The sequence below is a fragment of the Dermacentor albipictus genome, chromosome 3 (assembly GCF_038994185.2).
Source record: "Dermacentor albipictus isolate Rhodes 1998 colony chromosome 3, USDA_Dalb.pri_finalv2, whole genome shotgun sequence".
Classification (NCBI taxonomy): domain Eukaryota; kingdom Metazoa; phylum Arthropoda; class Arachnida; order Ixodida; family Ixodidae; genus Dermacentor; species Dermacentor albipictus.
Window position 1 is genome coordinate 23,832,712 of NC_091823.1, and position 21,695 is coordinate 23,854,406.

General features: G+C 41.6%; 1 protein-coding gene across 10 annotated transcripts in view; it reads right to left on the minus strand.

The window, feature by feature from the left end:
- Positions 1–21,695, minus strand: part of syd (JNK-interacting protein syd) — a 95,805-nt gene that overhangs the window by 46,717 nt on the left and 27,393 nt on the right. For 5 of the 10 annotated variants that reach the window (XM_065434321.2, XM_065434320.1, XM_065434324.1 and 2 more), the window contains 6 exons: positions 19,045–19,062; positions 17,340–17,397; positions 17,023–17,079; positions 14,586–14,730; positions 13,486–13,503; positions 11,513–11,706 (listed from right to left, as the gene is read on the minus strand). In XM_065434321.2, coding sequence (XP_065290393.1) covers positions 11,513–11,706; positions 13,486–13,503; positions 14,586–14,730; positions 17,023–17,079; positions 17,340–17,397; positions 19,045–19,062 — 490 coding nt within the window. The remainder of the gene's footprint in view (positions 1–11,512; positions 11,707–13,485; positions 13,504–14,585; positions 14,731–17,022; positions 17,080–17,339; positions 17,398–19,044; positions 19,063–21,695) is intronic. The other 5 variants (XM_065434323.2, XM_065434326.2, XM_070535224.1 and 2 more) reach the window with 3 other exon arrangements.

The window sequence follows — 21,695 nt, forward strand, 5'->3', positions numbered from 1 at the left end:
GCATGTTTTTCAATTGCAACTGCAACGAGTAAAGGTATGATCAGCTGATTTCTAAGAGTGAAATTATTGTGCTGCTGAAATTATTCATCACTGCTATACTAGAGGAGATAAAGGCAATAACAGTGTACTATTTAAGCGGAGCAGCGACGGCATATCGGCTCATGATGGTGCTTGCGGGTACAAGGCTAATCGAAATAGAAAACAACATTAAATACTTTGAGCCCCCGTGGGTGCCAGTTTGCTACTACATTCACGACCGTCACTTGAATAAAACCGCATTTGTTTTAAGCAGAGTTCCAGCATATAACAAAAGTGTGCCGACGTTCCTGAGGGCCTGCAGTGTGCCCTTACTAATGTTAGGGCACTGCTGCCACCAGTCACTAAACTAAGTAAGACTGTGTGTAATAAAGACACCTGAAAGATTTCATTGTAGCTGGAAATAGCCTGGTCACAGGAGTCACATGATGTATAGCATGCCGGCTGAAGCATGCCACAACACAGGCAGTAATATGCAGTAAATTGAAGTGCACTAACACAGACGAGATACAAAAGCACACTCAAGTGAGCAAAGCTACCCATCAAATTTTCTCTCAATGATGTACTGAATGCACACCAATGTGAGCTAGTTTAGAGCTTTTCCATTACAGCTTGTTATTAACAAACGAAACTGTAAAAGTGTACCAACATACAAAATTGGACTGTTTGACATCCACTTCTGTGACACTGGCACTTGCAGTAGAAAATTTGTGCATTTAAAAGCAATTAAATATTCTGTGAACTTTGGCAGGCTACAAGCGGTACTCGCTAGAGCGCATACACACACATAGCGCCACATTAGCGACAGCAAAAGAGTGTAAATCATTACACCAAACGAATCTGTCAACAAATAGAAAGCCCACTATGCCCCACTACAAGCCATGCCGTGCTTGCGTCGCCACAGACAACCCCACTATGGGTGCTAGTAACTAGTCACCCCGCCATCTATGACTTGCATCACAAAGCAGCTGGCTTGCCAGGACACAAGTTGCAATGCCTTATTAGGCGAGTCGGCTTTCCTGTCTATTTTACTCAGTGGTGCAGACCTTTGTAAAATTTCAGAGAGAACCAATTATCTAAAGTAGTAACTTGACACAATGAGTGTAATTAGAGTTACTGACATTATGGTTTGTAAGAATTTGGCATTTATGTTTCTCTATCTTCATTCTTTTCAAAGCATTACAATTCATATAGAAATCACAAGACCAGAAAGGGTTAACTGAATTGTTCCATCTGTTTTGTTTGAGAAGTTGGAATTGTAAAGTATGTGCCTTACCTATTCCAAGATTTTTCAGGTTTGCAAGTTTTTCTAAAATATCAGAGATTAAATAAAATATCTACATGCAACGTTCACTAGCACTTTCCTTTTCTCATGGATTCGTTATGGCTGCTGAATAACACTTATCGCATCTGAAGTTTGAACAGGGAGTGCCAGAGTTATAGCTCCTCTGAAAGTTGACATTGCACTGTTCAATAAAAAATTACATACAGGTATGAAAACAGAGCTATAACTTTCCTTTTATTAAGAACACATTTCCAGAGAATATGACACTGGTGAGGATCAAGTCGAGCCATACCGCTCAATGCACAATGTGCCACCCAAATATTCACCTAAAGTGTGCAAAATAACACATGCAAAAAGTTATTGAAAGAGGAAAAGTGTCATCCACCCGAATGTGGCACATCGCTACAAAGGAAACCCATACAGATTTCTTGCAATGAAGGCTCCGCAGTTGAGAAAAAACTCGTCTTAGTCCAGAATCTGGCACCAATACCTTTGTGGGGCAGCCACTCTACCAACTGAACTAACCAACCAAGAGGCTGGCAGATCACAGCATGAGGGCGAATTATTCAACAATTTGAAGCACAGGGACACTGAATATGGAAAATCAGTTCTGTGGAATCCCGCAAAGTGGAGGAAGGGTCATAATAGAGAAAATTGTCATCTACCCAAATGTAGCATGTAGCTACAAAAGGTGTTAGTGCATGCAGAAAACCAGCAACAACCCCGACTTATTTTATGCACAAGTAGTAGCTGCTGGGCTGCTTCCTACTGCTACTGCAAATAAAAACTTTTTTAGTGTGCTTACAATTTATCACTGTTAGTATAAAATTCAGTAATATGCAAAGTTGGGCAAGTTGGTGATTGATCATCATACTGTGTTGGTGAAGCAGCACACTGATCAGGACAAGGTGTCTTGTATTGTTGTCTCTCTCCACCTTGCCCTGGTCAGTGCACTGCTTCATCAACACGGTATGATGTTAGTATAAAATCTGCCTTACACTCTTGCTTATTGTTATTTTGCTATTTTTGTGCCTTTCATATCATTCGAATTATTCCTAATAAAAGCATTATCCTCTGCTTTTAGTGGAACTGATCTCCAACTTGAATGTCACGCAAACACTTGAACGTCTCCAGACATGCGTGTGCATCATGTCAATGCTCACAACTACTGGATATAAAACTTCTGATCCTAAAATGTTACATGAATAAGTACAATGGTAGCTGACATCTTCGCAAGCATGCACATTTGGACCGTGCCACTGACTGATTTTAGATGTTTGAAATGCGGTTCCCAAACATGGTACTTTTAGACATCATCCAATACCTGAACTTGAGCTGGTTGTTTCAACTTCATGTCAACAGCACAAAAAATGATAGCACCATATCATCTTTTTCACTTTTCTTTTTTTTTTTGTGTGTGTGTGTGTGCTTACAACATGCCTAAGCCATGTGACAAGAAGCAGTCAAAACATGTAAACGCAATGTTATAGAAATACTTTTATTTAGTCGACATACAATGTGCTTCTAAGTTACATATTAGTTTCATTGGATTTTTCCATTGCATTCACTGCTTTCCACCTTCAGAAAGAAAAATAGTTACCTCTCCCCTTATTCAGGTACTCACACACATCTATAAAACCACTAAATGCAGCACTATTGCATACAGTCAAAAGGCAGCTTTTTCATTAGTAAACCACGCTATCTCGTGTACTTGTTTTGTGTTCACTGTACCTTGCTCTTTAAGAGCATGACCATCACTTCCACTGTGCCCACATGCACATGCAGTTCCACAGTGTTCAAAAAGGAAGACTGGCCACTCTAATATACAGAAAGTCTAATAAGTCCATTATTGCACGTACATTTGATGACTCCTTTTGTTGCCTACTCACACAGATATACGTTTTAGCTTGACAGGAGGCTAGAGATTAACAATTGCACAGCTCATGACTACAAGCTTCTCAACAGTTTCAAAGCACTGATCCCCAGCTCTCCTTAACCCCCTCCGTACCATGGAGAAGCTGGGTTTGTCCCCACATTTCTGGTAAAGATGGCCAAGCAAGAGCTCAGCTCATCAACAGTACTTTTCATTTTTTAGCAATGCCATGGTCGAGCAGGTTTCGTCTCAGTGGTTTCTCATGCTTCTGGTAGATGGAAGCACACAATCTTAGAGGAAGCACAAACAGGAGCAATTTTTTTTTTTCTGTAACTAAAACATCCTTGCAACTGGGTTCTTTAAACACAATTTGGACATTCTTGGTCAGACTTCTGGATATACAGTCGAACCCACTTTTAATGATACCGGTTTTAACAATATATCGGTTATAACAATGATAAGCTGCAGCACCATAAACTTTTGTATGTTTTCCATGGTGAAATAACCCACTTACCACAATGCCCCAATGCTGCATTATTGGTTATAACGATGAAGTTTGGCTGCTGGCTGTCCGAGCTGAAAGGTAGTGAAATGAGAAATCTTTGAAAAGAAAAAAAAGAAACAGAAAACGAGAAATTCGAGCTGCTGCGCAATGGACCGCTGCTTCAACAGCCACCGCGCGCTCATTTTCTAGCCATCTCCACGCGCCTCTCTCCCATTTCCCTTCCTCCCTCTGAACAAGAATGGGCTGTACCCACAGCTCTACGCCGCCCCACCCTCCGAAAAACGAATGGACTGCACCAACTGTGCTGCTCACAGGTTGCTCGCATGATGCTCGCTGGTTCCTCATTCAGTGTTTTGCAAACAGCTTAATCGCTCGCATTGGTCTTCGTTGTTTGCATCGGAAATCATTCCTGGCCACGCGGTTTCTCACCGCCGAAACAGAAGGTGGCTGATCTACCCACTGATCATTGGCAATGTACAACGTTGCCGATGAAAAGAAAGTGCACAGCTGTAGATTTGGAAACTAAGTGCTTCTAACCGATGAGGCGATCGTAGCGAACATGCTTGCATCAGATAGCGACGGCAGCGATGGCAACGATGATGTGGTAGGGGTGGCTGCCTCAACGTTGTCCTCACAAGAGGCCCAGCAGATGATTCAGGCGCTCCGGGGCTTCATTTTCGCGAGGAACCTTCTGCTGCACTACATGGAGCACCTGGATGCCCTGGAGAAGGATGTCGGCAAGCTTTGCATAAAGCATGCAAGGCTGAGGGACGTAGGGTTTTCTCGTGCAAGCCAGTAAGAACCACGTGGTGAGATGCCTGTGGCAATCTCACCTCAGCGTTTCTTCTGGATTTCTCAAGCTGACAGGCTGCCATGGCAGCGTTTTCGCAATATTTAAAAGGCCCTTTTTGGGGCCACCAACGCAATGGCACCCGTGACACCTCTTTGCAGTGGTTATAGCAGTGCCATTCTTCAACGCCGGCAGCTGCAGCTTGTTACACGCGATTGGAGCACCCAGGAAGCAGTTTTTTATTTCATCATCATTCATCATTAGTACAGAAGGAGGTCCCGGAGTTACAAGAACTGTCAGGGGGACCTCCTATTAGTAATTTAACATTGCATGAATTAATACATTTTGGCAACATAGCAACGACAGACATCAGAAAACACGAAGTTAATGAAAAAAATAAACAAATACAAAAAGTTGCTTATAATAATTGAAGTTCAAAATACAGCAAATAAAACAGATACAGCGTATGCATAAATAAATAAACGAGGGAACAGAATCAGCAGCCAGATGGAGGAAGGTGGTGGGGAGGAAGGTGGTGGAGAGGAAGGTGGTGGGGCACCGGCCTCCCCTCCATTATTGTTTTCTCACAACAGCTCTGCCATCCTCCTATTTTGATGTTTTCATGCAACCGGGTTATAACAATTATTGGTTATAACAATGGAATTTTTGTGGCACCTGAATATTGTTATAAGTGGGTTCGACTGTAGTATGGCTCTGAAGGGGTTAAAAGAAAAGCTCACAGGTAGCACACACTGGAATAATATGAACACTCTGAGCTTCGGTATGGCTCTCTCTATGTGGGTAGTCATTTGGGAGCTGCTTTGACACAATGGCATCAGATCAAAGCAGCTAGGCACATTTATTCATCCCTGAGGGCATTAGAAGCATTGATATTCTCTTGCCAAAAACTATTTCATATTGAAAGTCTCTGTCAATGAGGAAGACCTATCTCCTTTTCTACCTACTCAAATAGTTCACTATCTGGAGTCAATTCCTTGTCTGAGACCTTACTGGTACAAGCCTTTGAAGCGAATGTGACGTTTCCCAAAGGTGGTATTACAGTGGGAATTATTTATCTTGCAGTGTTCATTTGGGTGGAAAGCATATGGCGTCTGGTGTTCATTGTCGTGGGCTTCAATGTGACCATCTTGGCGCAATAAATCACCAAAGACACCAAGTCTGTATGAAACTTCACCATCATATCATGGCACTATTGCACCACTGGTCATTTTCAAATGGTAGCAATCAGTTCCTCTTCCTTTTTAAAGCAATAAACTTTGATCTCAGCAGTAGCCAGGTCCAGTACCAGAGAAATAAGTTTATCTTTTAATATCGATGTTTTCTTGCAATACCTTGCACTGTAAGCAACCATTACATCATGACATCACAAGCCTCCCTGCACTTGTCTTCACTAGAAACATTAATACAGGTGCGTGTATATGAGCCAGAGCCTTTTGCAGCAGGGTCGCCTATATGTTGCAAGAAATGTTCTTGACACACTGATATCTTGAAATTTTCGCTCCAGATTCCTTTGTGCTCCATACAAAAACACAAAGTGAATGAGTCATCATGAGTAGGGTCAGATGATAGTTTGCCTGAAAAACAGAAATTAAAGAACTATTGCAGACATTGCAAAATAAATTACATACTGACTTTGCTGTAGACATTTTCGGAAAATGAGTATAAAGGCCAATACAGTCAAACTTCAAGGTAACAAACTTATATTTAGTGGCGGCAGCAAGTATAGCCACACTAATGGAAAACCACAAGCAGAATGTCACTTGCAGTATAACTAGCCAATGTTGGTGCGTAAAATCGTGCCGGTGTCTCTGTGACAGGGGCAGCTATGTGGTCACCGGCAGAGTCGAGAGAGAGCAGTAGTTCCTCGCAAAGCTACCCCACATGAATAAATTGGCTACTTTTCATTGGTCTCCCTGATCGGTGGCATATGACCTGCCACAAAATATCTCCAAGACTCATTCACTGCATGGCAGGAAAGTCCTGCTGCTCACCTCCTGTTGCAGTGTGTGTTCTGCCGCTGCCAGCACGCTATGTTTGTTTTGCTGCTAGTGTGACCATACTTGTACTCGTGCACATGTGGCGCCATGTCGTGGTGACCACTGCAGTAGCTACAGTTAACGTGAAAGCTCCGCTTTAGGTGCAATCTCTACTGCATTTGCCAATGCTTTTGATTCCATAATTAGTGGTCAAGTCCCTTTCCCAATCCTGTTCATAAATGCTTATAGATTGATTGGTATAGATTGATTATAGATTACAGATGTTATCCACAGAACTGTGAAGTAACTTTTGCTGCTGAAACATAAAAACTTTAACTTACTGAAATATTTAACAACATTTTTTTTATTATAAGTACAAATTGCCTACATTGGGCTCAATTGTACTATAAACATGAGAAGGTCTATCCACCACTAAAAGAGGCACTACAGAGGGTACAAAGTTAAAGTAGACTGGCATATTACACATATACAATAAGAATGCCATATAGGTAATGTGAAGATTCTGGCTGATGACATTTAACATCACCTAAAATGCTTTTGCTATGAGAAATGCCATAGTGGGAAGTTCTGGATTAATTTTGACCCCTTGAGGTTGTCTAACGTGCTAGAAGATAAGGGTTTTTCCTCCTGCTCTGATAGCATCCAGACAAGTGACTAATGCTTTGTGCCCACACATGGCAACAAAACTGCACTGCCACAACATCTAGCCATGTCGTGCCTATGTGCCGTTGTTGCAGGAATGTCAATTCACATAGGGAATCACATTGACTTATAACAAGCCTAAACCACAGCCACTGCAACATTAGCATGGTGGCACAGTTCAGCTACTACTTTAGTGAAGACTTGCCTGCTGCTCTCAACAGTATGTTGCGAGACAACCATAAGGGCTACATTTCGAGGTTGTAGCAGCTGTGCTGCTCCAGCACATCAAAATTCACTGATAGGTACTTGCCTTGAATAAAGAGGGCAGAACAGATCTGAAAGTTCTTCATAAGTAGCCAGTTGTTCTGCTGAATTGCTGCAGCCCAGGGGCTCTTTCCGTCTTCTTTCAGAAAACTTAACAGCCTCACTTGCGAGAGCAGATTAGTTACAGTTATCAGGCTACATCCTGGCACCACGGAGCAATGCCAAAGATGTGAGCACTTCATTGGACACAAACCATTCACAGAAAGTGTTGCCGCAAAAGCAGCAGACACACCAACACATACAAAAATGCGAAGCAAGTTATGAAACAGGAAATACTCTTCAGTGAGCTTCTAGCAGAGGTGCAATGTTACCACAGCACAGCAAGACCTCGCAGAACTGTCAATGACAATATATGTTTAAAATAATGTACTGTGTATTCCTTGAGAGCATAAGAAAAATGAGAGACAGGCCCGGATCAAACACAGTTCGGCAGGCCTACTAGAGCATAGCAAATACAAGCATTCAATCTGTATGAGTGACAGGTCCTATCAAAACTTTCTTTAAATATTCGCAGAAGTTGTTCTTAATTTAGGCAAACTTCTAAGCTTCAAGCTCAGTTAACATGAAGGAAGCCGTTGTTCAAGCTCAGATAATGTTCTGCCTCTTTGAACCTCCTAAAGTACGACGACACCGACTCACTCAACAGTGCTGTCAACTGAGTAACCAGCTTTAGATAGGCAAAAATGATAAGCATGTGAATGCCACCGTAGCAAGTTTGCACAATGTCACATGATGTTTGATGCTTTCGTTTTGCTTTGTGTTCTAATAATTTTTTGTGATTTTTCTAAAACTTTGATCTCGGATATTCAACTGCGGTGCAAGAGATTCAAAAGTACACTAATTTCAATATAGAACATAGCTGATGAAATCAAGCCAGAATTTCACCACATTTAATGTTGTGAAATCTGAAAGAACCAAAATAAACACTTCTTCCACAAGCCAAAATACTGCGGAGCTAAATATGAATTAAAGTCGGCAAAAGAGATTGCAGTTCGGCAGCGCAAACAAAACAATGTGAAGTGCAAAGCCAAATCATGCAAAAGAAACACAATAAAGCACAACAAAGGATGCTTAGCACTGCAGGCTATTACTGGACAACTTGCAGTACTCACTTTGTGCTTCAAATGCGAATGCGTGAGAAAAGAAGAGAAGAAAGAAATGCCACCACCGATCATGACGAAGAAGCAGCATAAGCAAGATGTTTAACAACTTACATCAAGAACAGTGCCACCACAATTACTTTCAGCCCCTGTGTATAGCACAAGCATAGCGAGAGCCACAGTCTCATCACCATTTGCAGCTATACACTAGAGGAAGACAGGAGGAGAGTTACAAAGAGAAGACACAGCATTATGTTGATATTCACGGCAAGACCAAAACACCCCACCTTACGCTATGCTTAATGAGCAAAATAAAATAATGGTTACTTTCTGCTACAATGGAACATCAATTTAGTGCCACAATATATTCAATTTGGTTTCCCTCTGCAATATTTGCAATATACACAGTTTCCATTGCCACGCAAGTTCACTAAAACCACTGCTAAGTAAGCACCTGTGCTTAAATGTCTGAACAGCGCTACATCACAGTGAAATAGTCAACCACCGATCATTTGGACACCGATAATTTGCACATGCTTGATTATTTGGACAATCTTGTGGCCTCGCCACTAGCCCCATATACTTAATGTATAAGAACGGCCGAAATTTCAGATACCATTACAGCGTGTCGTGCGATAATTCTGACTCCGGCAGCGCGACTGTGAGCTAATGTGGCTACTGTGTCAAGCAGAAATAGCTATATTTCCATTCTGAGCCATTGCCTGGATGATCGTCAACCATGTCACCGGCGCTCTGCAAAACCAGAACTAGCGAAGCCTAGTCAACCTAGTAGTCGCCAATGAATATTCGGTTGCATGTATTGACTACATTTGTTTATATGTAGCCACAGCATGACAATGCTCATGATACAGGTCTCGTTTTCATAGTGATGCTGTCTACTTGATTTTATGCCACTCTTATCATCCGCTCTTCATGGCTGGCTGATCCCATTGACAAGGCATGCGGAGCGTCACTCTGACAACTTACAAAGCACAAAAAGCGTGAAAAAGAATAGAATGAAAGGCATTGCTAGAAAATTATGGCCATGAAATGACTAGGCCAAGGGCAAGCATGTTAGCACACAGCAACACACTCTGGTAAACATTGGCCATATCCTTAGATGATCACTTTCGAAATATGCTTTCATTTTCGCGATATTCCGCATGGCTAGCATAGGACGCATCAAAGGGCAGCAATGTTTATGCACTGTGATAAGACAGCACGCGTAGTAAAGCACCTGGAATGCCATTACTCACAAATGCTATTCTATCTTGCAGTAGCCCTGCAAAAATGAAGGTACAGTTGAACCTTGCAACAAAGAAATCAGCGGTGAATGTGAACAAATTCGCTTTCGTGGGAATTTTGTTGTTGTGAAATGAGACAGCACAGATGAGTAATGCATCGCACAACGAAACTTTACTGTCAAAATTCTGTCAGCCTTCTTTGGCAAGCTTTGCTCGAGGATATAGAACTGCAATGCCGACAGTACAAAGTGCGCCGCATGTGTTTATCAGCAGTGGCAGCACTGCCATGGAGCAGTATTCTCGGTCAATTGCTTTTGGAGATACGATCACTTTTGCGAGATTTTGCATAACTCGGCACCGGACGCAGAGCAACAGCGCTCCACGCATGCAGCAGCATTTCTCCAGCGCATGCTGTCACCCCTAGGCACAGACTCATTCAGTGCCGAGTGAAAAAGTGATTGCACCTCGTATACCTGAAGGCAATCAATTGAGATTACAGCCCCTTCACGCAAATCTATGTCCGGCACCAAATCCACGTGAGGTGCCTGTCAGGCGGCACCAAAATCAATATTCTTGAAGCAAAGAAGGCGTATTACCGGACGATCACTCAATCACAGTCCAATGTGCGGCACTCCATGCTGCGAGCGCTATCTCAAGCGTCATAAACAATTCCACGTCAATGGGACGTGGGTTTCCGTGTTTTTCTCACATAGGCGCACACTATGCACTGCACTAGGTGTGCAAAAACCAACATCACATGTCAACAGCAACATGTGTCCCACTTCAAACGGGCGATCAACAAACAAGATGGTGGCCATGACGTGTTTCCAGCACATGCGATCACTTCCAGCACATGGTTGTTCTTGAAACAAAAATGGTGGTGCCCAGACAAGCGTAATGTAGTGGTATGTTAAGCAATTTTAGTTCAATCACATTTGAGCTCATTTTGAAGCCTGCTAGTCCTACGTGAGTAGGTAATATGCGGGGTTAGGTTTTGGATAATTTTGTTCATGCGAGACTGTAGTACAGTGACATTTTTTTTCACTGTCAAGTACGAAATGCATTGAATTCTATGGGTGTTCGCCGGGAATATGAAAATATTTTGTTGTCTCGAGAATTTTGTTGTCGTAAGATTTTGTTATCGCGGGTTTCAACTGTATCTACGAAAGTAACGATCCAAGAATACAGCACACCATTTTTTACCACTTGTGGAATAACCTATCTTTTTTTTTTTGAGAAAATCCGGTATTTCCGACTCCTAATTATTTAGATGCTTTGATGGAGAGTCTCCACTGAGCCCGAATTACCAGTTAGCGAATGTACTAAGAACAGAGAGAATGCAAAATGTGGGATGCTGTTACGATTCAAAAGATGGACAAGCATTTGTAAGCGTGCAACCACTTTCCTGTCTTACTTTACTATTTCTTTTAATAGTGAGAAAATATCATATCTGTTGTCACGAGTTTCATAGATGACGTGCATGTACCCTTTGTCACATTCTGTTGCCTTGTGCACCTTCAATATATAGCAAGACCTTATTAACTGCACAAGAATGGCAAGCAGGTTCAAATCAAATGAGATCTGAAACAATTAAAGCAACCAGAGTGTACCAAATCGTAAAGCAACATGTACCATAGCCATGCCAAAGAGAAGTGGCAGCATTACATGCAACCGGAGAGGAGGCAGGGCACTTACATCTTCCAAATGGAGGATCGGTTCTTCTTTGGGTCCGCAGTGGGGTCTGTGCGTGATGCCTTGATCATGCCTGTCCACCGAATGGCCTCCTGCAGCTCCATGTAGCGCTCCTTGTACTGGTTCCTCTCCATGAGCACACGAGCCATCTCCACTCGGGTGAAACGCTTGCGCTGAGCCATTGGAACATCTTCCTGCTGCAAGTGGCATCCCAAAGCAGTGATCTCAAGAGAGCTGTAGTGCAGCATTGTGACGAGTGGACATCCAAGTGCGACCCCCACACACGTATGTACGAACTACGGCAACCACAACAACCTCAAGAATAGGAAACCAAGTTATTTAGCAGTGACCCTCCACAATTTCAGGACTTAAGCATTGGAGAAGAACACACTCAGATGAAAAATGTGGCAGTTCTCTATGAAGAGAGAACCACGGGCCTCGCAACAAACAAGTCACTGCTTCTGTGCTGTTTGACTGAATTATGGAGAAGTAATAGTAGCAGTTTCTTTTTCTTTGTGCCACCACACATCGAAATTTCAAAACATGCCTCTGTTTTAGAGGTAAATCCCCTATTTACCTCTAAGTGCTACCTACAGTGAGCCTGGGTAGGAGCTGGACATAAGCAATAAATACCATTTGCTCTTTCTAGCAGTTGTCTTTACTATTATCCTGGTCAGCTGCATTCAAGGAAAGCTAAATATGGTATTTCAGCTCATGTGTGTTTGATGACATGGGGCTTTTGCACAGAAGGGATACGCAGTGACCTCGACATGACAGCCAAGAGCTTTAAATTGCTACCTGCCGTAACAGCTTAGTGGTTATGGCGTCGCACTGCTGAACTCGAATTTGCATGTTCTATCGCAGCTGAACTGGACACATTTCTATGAGGGCGAAATGCAAACACACTAAGGATTTAGATTTAGACGCATGGTAAAGAACTCCAGGTGGCCAAAATTAATCTGGAGTCCCATACAGCATGTCTCATAATCAGATCGTGGTTTATATCAAGGATATATTTTTAAAAAGATTTTTAGCTTTAAATTGCTCCCTATTCAGTGGTAGCCTGACTTGGCCCATGCCATATCTCAACTTCCTTTTTTCTAGAGCAGATGGAAACCCTAGTCTAATAGGCTTGTCGAACTCTCTTTTCTGGAGGTCAAGATGATAAGCAACAGCAATTTTCCATTACAATTGACAATACAGCAGTATGCGCACAAATGCTACATGTATATAAAACAGGGAGTTTTACAAAACCACCTATAAACAGGATTTGATCACTTATAAGACAGAAGCAAACTTGAAAGAATAATTATGCTGGCCCGTGTGCACAGGCCATTGCACACTCGTACGTGAATCATCACATATGTAGGTTATTGCAGTGCTCATGTCATTCATTTTATTTTTTATGACCTCCAGTCATCTGCATTATTTTCAGAACATACGTGATAAAAAAGAAAAAAAGACCTCCCGATTTTGTTTCCCAGTCTGCAATATTGCCCCAGCCCGTTTGGTAGTGTATAATGTTGTTTATAGCATAGCCCGGCTTTATATAACCAAAAACAAAAATTATGACAGCTTAACAAGCTGGAATAAAAATGGAGCTCGTATGGAAAACTATGAGCCTTAGCATGCAAGCTGCAAGGTAGAGCATATTAACCTGCCACCTGTTGCGAAGTTACCTTTAAGCAGATCCTATTTCCCCTCTCTGTTGTAGTACTTACAACATATAACACATGTGTTATGTGTGCATTGTGTTATGCACACATAACACAATGCTCAGGCTGCATCTTCTTTTTACTAATCCTACAGTATCCCTGTGCCGAACAAATAACCAGAGATTTAAAAAATACATATTTTTTGTACAGAACGCTGGACACTCAGTTATTCTACAAGAATACAAAACTGACACAAGTCAATTATGTTACACACAAGAGAACTACAAGAATTGTCAAGAGACCCTGATAGTAAATACTTGCCAGTTTCAGAATGTACATCTACAACAAGGAGAAAACAACAGCCTGTTAGCTATTACACAAATTAAATCAACCACACCTGCATGTCACACTTGTCCCAGTACTGCATATGGTTTGGATTTAAATATGCAGTCCTGCAGACGAATTTTTACTCAATAGATGCTCATCTTATTCTGGCCAGTTTTGTGTTCTGCATAGGTGTAAAGTCTAGACCATACGTATGCTCGCCAGAGTGCATTTTCTCACCCCTCCGTATTCATGTGCCAGCCACACTTCGCAAGGAATGTTGGTTAGCACCTACAAAGGACGCACACCAGTTTGCACTCACTCCTGACTAGACGACTTGGCAGGCACCGCTTCATATTGAGCTATTGATAGTGCTTCAAAATGCGTAATTTGGGTTTGGCTACTATCTTGTGGTCAATCTGGTGCAGAAGAGTGCTAGTCCACACCCCACAGCACAACTAAACTGGAGCACAGGAGCATACTCCAGTCTAGTCGCATCGTCTAGTCCTTCGCGAGTCAGTGCAAATGCCCACATCGGACTGGTGTAGATGTCCGCAAATATGTCGTACAGCCTAGTGTCATGCCAATGAAGACCTAGGTATTGTTTACAAAGCTCGCAGCATGATAATGTGATCAACTTCCCAAGTATTCTTTGTTTCCAGCTGCAATAGGTTACTGGAACAAGCTACCAGAGGTAGCCATCTCTCCTCTACATCGGTTGAATATGTCATTGATGTTATAGAATAGACATCAACTTTCGTATGTAACATGCTCACAATACATCACTGTACGTTACATAGTTCGTACTTATACTTTGTAATAAACCTACGCTAAATTTTCCACGATCTTGTTATCTTATGTGCTAAACATGCTGTTCATTGCATTCTATGTTTACTTGTTCTTCACTCTTGCTTGAGCCCAACCACAGCCTGCAGTACGTATAAATAAATTTAAGGAGAGTGCTGTTTTAAATAAACGGCAAGACACATCCAAGCTCAAAGTTCACGTCACAGTTCTTTCAACCTTCAACTAACTACACTGAGCAGCTTTACAGCACACACTAATGGTGAACACTGGACAGGAAGATAAGTGCAAACCTCATCATCAGACTTGGCAGCCTTCATTTTTTCAAGTTCCTCTCTGATCTTCCTGAGTTCGTCTTCCAGTTCATGAATCTTCTGCTTCTGAGAATCTCGTGCATGCTCCAGTGCTTTCACTTCACTCTGAAGGATCTCTTTTTCACTGAAAAAAAGAAAGGAGAGGGGAAGGGATGTTTTACCTGAAAATGTTCCAATGCTAGCTTTGCTGAAAGAAACGTGGTTGCCACCAAGAACATATGGTACTCTGTATCATGACTTTCCCATTGTGCAATACATCTCAGTGTTAAGAAAAAAATGGATGGGTGCAGAATTTTATGAAGTAAATTCTAGTTATACGAAATATCCTCACATTTCAATTCCACTCTTAGATGATGAGCTTTAATTCTAGGAAGTTAGAGACAATTCACCAGTTGCTGTCGTATGCAAACTTGTCAATGACCTGGCACCTTATCACAACCTACACAAAACAATTGTAACCAAGTGCTTGTGACATAAAGACAAACCAGCAAAGTTATGTTGAAAGCAGTGATCCTTTCAAAGCCTTTGCACACTAGATTGCAAGAGCAGCCCATTTGCCAACGGTTCCATCTTACAATCTCCTCATATACTAAGATATGCAGGAATTAACAATTGGCATAGTGAGCTGCCAGAAGGGTAAACAAGGGGTATTAAAGGCAACTAGTGGGCACATGACAAATGAGCCAGTAAACATAATCAACTGAGTGCAAGAAAGCCACCTGTGATGAGAAAGCCCCTGCATGAAACCTTCCCTCCAGTCATTTCTCTGCAAGGCAAATTAGCATGGCAGTGCAGCATAATCTTGAAGCAAAAATGGTAAAGGGTGGAACTGGTGTCTCCAAGCATATGAACATGTCTTGCACACAACTGTCCTGCACCAAAAGACATGAGTCAATTTGCTTGTGACCTTAACATAGTGATTGATTGACGAATTCATTGACCGATTGATCAATTCATAGATCAGGTTTATCATTCTGAAGCGACACTGGCTATGAGCCATAGCAGAGTGCTAGAGGTTAATTTTAATTACCTGGGCAATTAATGTGCACCCAAAGCACGATACATGAGCATTGCTGCATTTTTCCCCAATGAGAATGTGGACGCCACAACCGGCAATTAGAAACTGTGACCTCATGCACAGCAGCACAATTTCATAGCCACTGAGTAACTGCTGCAGATTCACGCAGAGAGCAACTGCAGTACTCGTAAGCTGCCGTAAGGAAGGCGCATGCAGGGACCGCGCACCATCTGCTTGGCTTGAGAATTCACTAGCATTCACACCAGCAATGCATAGAATTTTTTCTTTCAATGTGAAACTATGCCACCACTGTGAAGGTGACACAGTGATGGCACAGTGGCCCCTAATAGATTTTACTCAAGACGACTGCAAACAGCTAATGCACAAGCCTGATCTTTTGACAGAAAAGAGTAAAACTATAGCTATGTACATAAAAAAGTGCTTATCTTGTGGCAGTTGCTGTAGCTTCATACTCCAAAAAGAATGCTAACCACCAAGAAAACAGCCCTGCAAATTACCATGGTTTGCCAGCACCCAAGCAGTCAATGGCAGGGAAAATGGGTAGAAAAGAGAGCCTCTGGTCTTCCCATAGCACATGCAGCTTATTGGATTGGAGGTAGGGGTGAAATTGCCCAGATGAAAATCAAGGACACTCGTTTTGGCATGCAGCTTATTCATGGCTCAAATTTAAAGCGCCCTTTAACTGCCCTGTAAAATCTTTTTATGTTTCAGCGTATAATTTATAATTTAAGACTAATCAATTAGGAACTGTACAGAGTGTAATTCCTTGCTTACGCTTCACTATGTGCTTCAAGAACTTCTAGTATTTCACATCCAAATGTGAAAAGTCAGAAGGCACATTTTTTGGTATGACTGCTTAAGCTTATTGCAAAGTCCTTAAACCGTCATTTTACATCACATACATAGTTATATGAGCATTCAACAGGTAGCTGGGCAAAGTGTACAAAACATGAAATGTGTGCAGAAAGCTACAGCCTACTTAAGTGTGGTAAATTATGACACAAGACTCTACGCTAGTTCGAAAGTGACAAACGACACGCCAATTTCGAAGTATTCATTCAGTTCAAAAGATATACCGAAAGTAGTGCTGCACTACTCTGAATCCTCAAACTTGTGTAAACCTAATATGTTCATAACTCCTGGCCTCATTTTCTGCAATCATGTTGATTATGATTGACACATGTGTTTAAAAAATAACTTATTTCACAGAAATGAAATGACATGTGCTACTTGCACTCAGCACATGTAAAAAGTTTGGCACTGCAGATATTTCACAGCCTGAATGCTCGAATGAGGCACGACATTTCCAGTAGGGGGATATGGGAGCTCATAAAAGAAACGCAGCAGCAGCAGCAGTAGCCTTGGCATCAAACTCACCTGGTGAGAAGGTCAACCCTGGCGATTAGGTCGTCTTTAACAATGTTTAGCGCATTCCTAGAAGCAGAAACAACTAGGTGTTAATATGGGCATGCAATGGGCATAAATGGTGAAACAAATCATGTGTTAGTCCCTGTGAACTTCTCTTGAGCTGCCTTTGGCAACCGTATTGCTAAGCACCACCATACACAACAACTAACAATGTTACGATGCCTCTCGTGAGCAGCAAACACCCTTCCATGAACTCGGCAGCATGCAGCTACTCCCAGATAGCAGATGCAATAACAAATTGCCCACACAACAAAAGTACCACTTACTTTGTGGCAAGGAGCTCAATGTTCTCCATGATGATGTTTTCAACCTCCTTTCCCATGCCTGCATGAATTAGCATATATCAGTGAAAATAGCCTTTAATAAAAGCACTATACACATTATTTGACAAAATCCAGATATTGAAGTGATAGCTTCAGGAGCTTAGCTTTGCAGTGCTTTATTTATTATATTTGTTTGAGCAGCTTTTAACCCTTTGAGGGTCAGTGACATAAATATACGACGCCCGAACAAGTCTAAAAAGGGTCGACGTCGTATATTTACAGCGCCATCTGTACGTTTAAAAAGCGCGTCAATTTCCTAACTTTTTCTTTTCTGTCATGTGTTGCCACTATGTGGGAATACAGGGAATTTCTTTCTTGCACCTCCCTCTCTCGGTTTTCGTTGTATGGTTTGTTTTAGAGCTAGTTTGCTCCCGCACATCTATATACTACAGCTCACGCATTGGCGCGCGGGGGCGGGCGGCGCTTCGGGTTTTGTTCCGCGGGCGGTTTCGGCTTCTTGCACTTGCAAAACTGATGGCTATCTCGTTACTAATCTCTGAAAGGGCAACCGCCCCTTTCTCACTCGTTTAGAGCTCACAGGGGTTCGCATAGGAAGGATGCCGGCATGCATGTGTATCCCTTGCTTTTTTTTTTGTTTCTTTGTTTTGACACTCACGAAAACTAATTGCCTCTGGTTGGCGATAAGATGAAGATTAGCGGAAGTTTGTCACAGGTTGTGCTTTTTTGACAGGCACACAACCCCACTGTTTTCTTGAATGAGTGCACCTACGCAGTTTGATTACGCCATGGACGTACATATTAGATATTAGTGTAAGAGCAGGAACATTCGAGTTTTGCGAAATATTCTCGTGTGCGCATTTTCAAGGCCTTGAACTATGTGTATAAGAATGCATCAAATTTTTAATTCTTATAAGTTTATTTCCTTCTTTATTGTTATTATTCAAGAATGAAGAGTACATATATACCAACGCTAAATATTTTTTCTCACTTTACGGTCACCCTAGAAAAATTGCGGTAAATTTTTTCAATATATTAAGTAGAGTAAGTAAGAAGAATTGAAATCTGCAATAAAAAAAATCGACCCTGGGCGGTCACATATGGTGAAGAAAATCGATCCTCAAAGGGTTAAGTGAAAGACCCTGTTTTTACAAATCAAACAACCTGGTCAGATATCAAATGATTTACAAACTTCGTGGTCTTGCTAATTGACTATGTCTAAAAAAATGGCTGACTTTATTAACTGTACACATGCACCATATCTAGGAAACAATGGCTCCTACAGTATGCAACTGCACAAAGCATAAGCAATCAGTGCTAAGCATAGAAGTCATAAGGCTTTCCAGTTCTAGGCAGCGCACACTGTAAAACAGTGTAAAGCTTGGCTTTAGGAAGATGCTTACTGTTATGAGGGGCTTTAAAAGAAAAGAAAAAGCAAGGGTGAGGCAACACTCAGGAGACAAAAATTGCAAGAATAGGTACACAGAGAATATGCTGACGAGAACGTGCTTGAATAAATACAATTTGTTTTATTAGATAATGACACTGCTTTTCAATTACAATTACAGCAGTTTACATAATCTAAAACAATAGCTAAGTGTAAGCAAGAACTTTGTACTCGGACCTGTACATAGACAGCATCTATATTCATGCCAAATGACTGTTAAAAATACAGATGGGTTATGCTTACCGAATATGTTGTCAGTAACTGTCAGTAAGGACGTGCAAAAACAGAGGAAACAAGTTTGTTACTTAACTGTTATACAACACTGCATTCCTTGCAAAGGATATTGCAAAAGCAGCTATTATTCAAAGAATTTTAGGAATGAATCCTTTCAGGAAAATACACCAGACATAATAATAATAATATTTGGGGTTTTACGTGCCAAAACCACTTTCTGATTATGAGGCACGCCGTAGTGGAGGACTCCGGAAATTTTGACCACCTGGGGTTCTTTAACGTGCACCTAAATCTAAGCACATGGGTGTTTTCGCATTTCGCCCCCATCGAAATACACCAGACAGAACATGAGACAAGATGCTTTCAAGCAAAAGCATCACAAGCAAAACACAACAACACAAGCTATGAAAAGCAAACCATTGCAAATTAACGTGCAATACAAATACTAAACAAGCACAACAAACACAAACACAAATAAATGGGCAGAGAAAGTGCAGAGCTTAGGCACATCAATAGACAAATGGCCTAGTTCTAGCACAAAGCTTCTATTTGCAGTGCGAAATGACAACACACACTGCTATACAATGTTTACAAGATGTGAGACAAAGACATTAGGAAATGAAGACTGCAATTGCCTATAATATCAGCCAATAGAATGTATCACACCACTTCTTTTACAGTGTTTGGGTTTGTTGGTACCTATAATATTTTATAAGTGAAATCAAGCAAACAAGTCATAAAAAGAGCAAGAGAAAGCAAAAATGGACAGTATTAAACCCAAGTTTGCTTTACCAACATAACTTTGTCAAGCTCAAACAAACTTAAGCAAGTTCACAATCATGCCACAAGTAACCTACTTGCTAAATATTCCTTGTACTGCTGTACCAACCAAATGGGCAGCTCACAATCAACTTCATCTCTCACAAGGCGTTTGCTGCAGGGCAAGCTTTGCAAACATGTGACAGCCACTTAGAGTAAAGGTAGGGCTACGGGACATGAATTCAAGAAGCTGCCACCAAAATTAGTTAATTACTGGGCTAAACAGGCTGCAGAATATGCCACCGTGTGGTGATAAAACAAAATATCTCTAGTCACATGGCCTGTTTGGTTCCTAGCACTGCCGAAAGCTTAAACTGAACATTGCAATACAAAAGTGCCTTTTCGATTTCAGCGTGCCTATGCGTCTAGTAATCACTCATGAGAGTTCCCTAGGAGGCAGCTATGTGGTGATGAGAGACAGATTATTTATGTAACAGACTACCTGTTGCGAAATTAACATGTGGTTACCCTTGTCAAAAAAACAAAAGTTTTTTTTCTGCATATCCACCCCTTATGTAACACCCCTTAGAGGGGTCCTTAAGGTAATAAAATGAAATGAAATGAAATGAAACGAAATGAACAGAACTCAATATGAGGCAGACTGCCTGGCATGAAAACACTATAAAAGGATTCCATGATAGAGGCTTTAAAACAAAGATAAATTGGGAAGGTAATGCTATGATATGTTAGGTTTAAAAGAAAAAAAAATCGGTTAAGTAGGCATCTACATAATTATTATGTGGCACTTTCTGAATGGTTTATTGATTTCCTCTAGCATGGGATGTACATGATAACAACAGTTTTTAATCTAGCAGTGTGCTGAAGTGCTTTCCCTTTTAATGGTAGCATGTTATTGCCAAAAAATCTACAAGCTCTAGGAAACTTACAAAAGAATTATTCATAATAAATGTGATACATTATGATGCCCCTGACATCATGTTTACCAGTACAGTTATTCTGCTCAGCATGCGCCAAGTGGAAATAATCCATCAACCACATGAGGAATAGCTGCACGCTCCGAGCCTAATTAAGTCCTGCCACCAGAACATAGTTATGGTGGATGCTTGATGGAAATGGCATCCTGAAAACAACACTGCGCCCTGTACAGCTTTACACTGTTAACGTGGCAACCAACACTGTCGATCTAGTAGAAGACTATACAGTAAAACCTCGTTAATTTGGAAAATCGAATAATTAGGACTCGCCCTTTGGTTTTGACAGGCATATGCATTATTTATTTCAATGAAACTCTCGTAAAGTCCAATGCATTCAGCTGCAAATCGGTTAACTCGGACAACTCTCAGAGCTCAGCGAGCGTGGATCGCCGCAAATGTGAGACGCAAAAGAGCGAAAATGGCGTTAGCATCCACCAAAACGGAACGACGGAGTTCGCATCGCCATAGTACTCAGTAGAAATCATACATGAATGACAGCAACACCAAAACGTTGTGTGCTTATATGTGCCTTTAAAGCCTTTATTCTTGAGTTTACAGCCATGCATAGCACCGCATTGGCGGCATGCCTTTATGACTGAGTATTCCCCAACCATGATCGTATTGATAGCTGCCACGGTTTCGTCCGCAGCGGTTGCAGCAAACCGTGGTTTCGTTTTGACCCTTTACGCACGTCGGCCGTGTGCCTTCAGAACAGCAAGGTCTCCGTACATGATCACGTCGACAGCTACCGCGGTTTCGTCCGCAGTGGTTGCAGCAAACAGTAGCATCGTTTTTACCGAATGCAAAGCTGTCGAGGATGATTAGTACCATTTACATTGCTATGGGCGGTATACGGTACTGGTGAAAAACTAATCAGGATGTGCGCACGGTAGTGGAAAGCCCGTC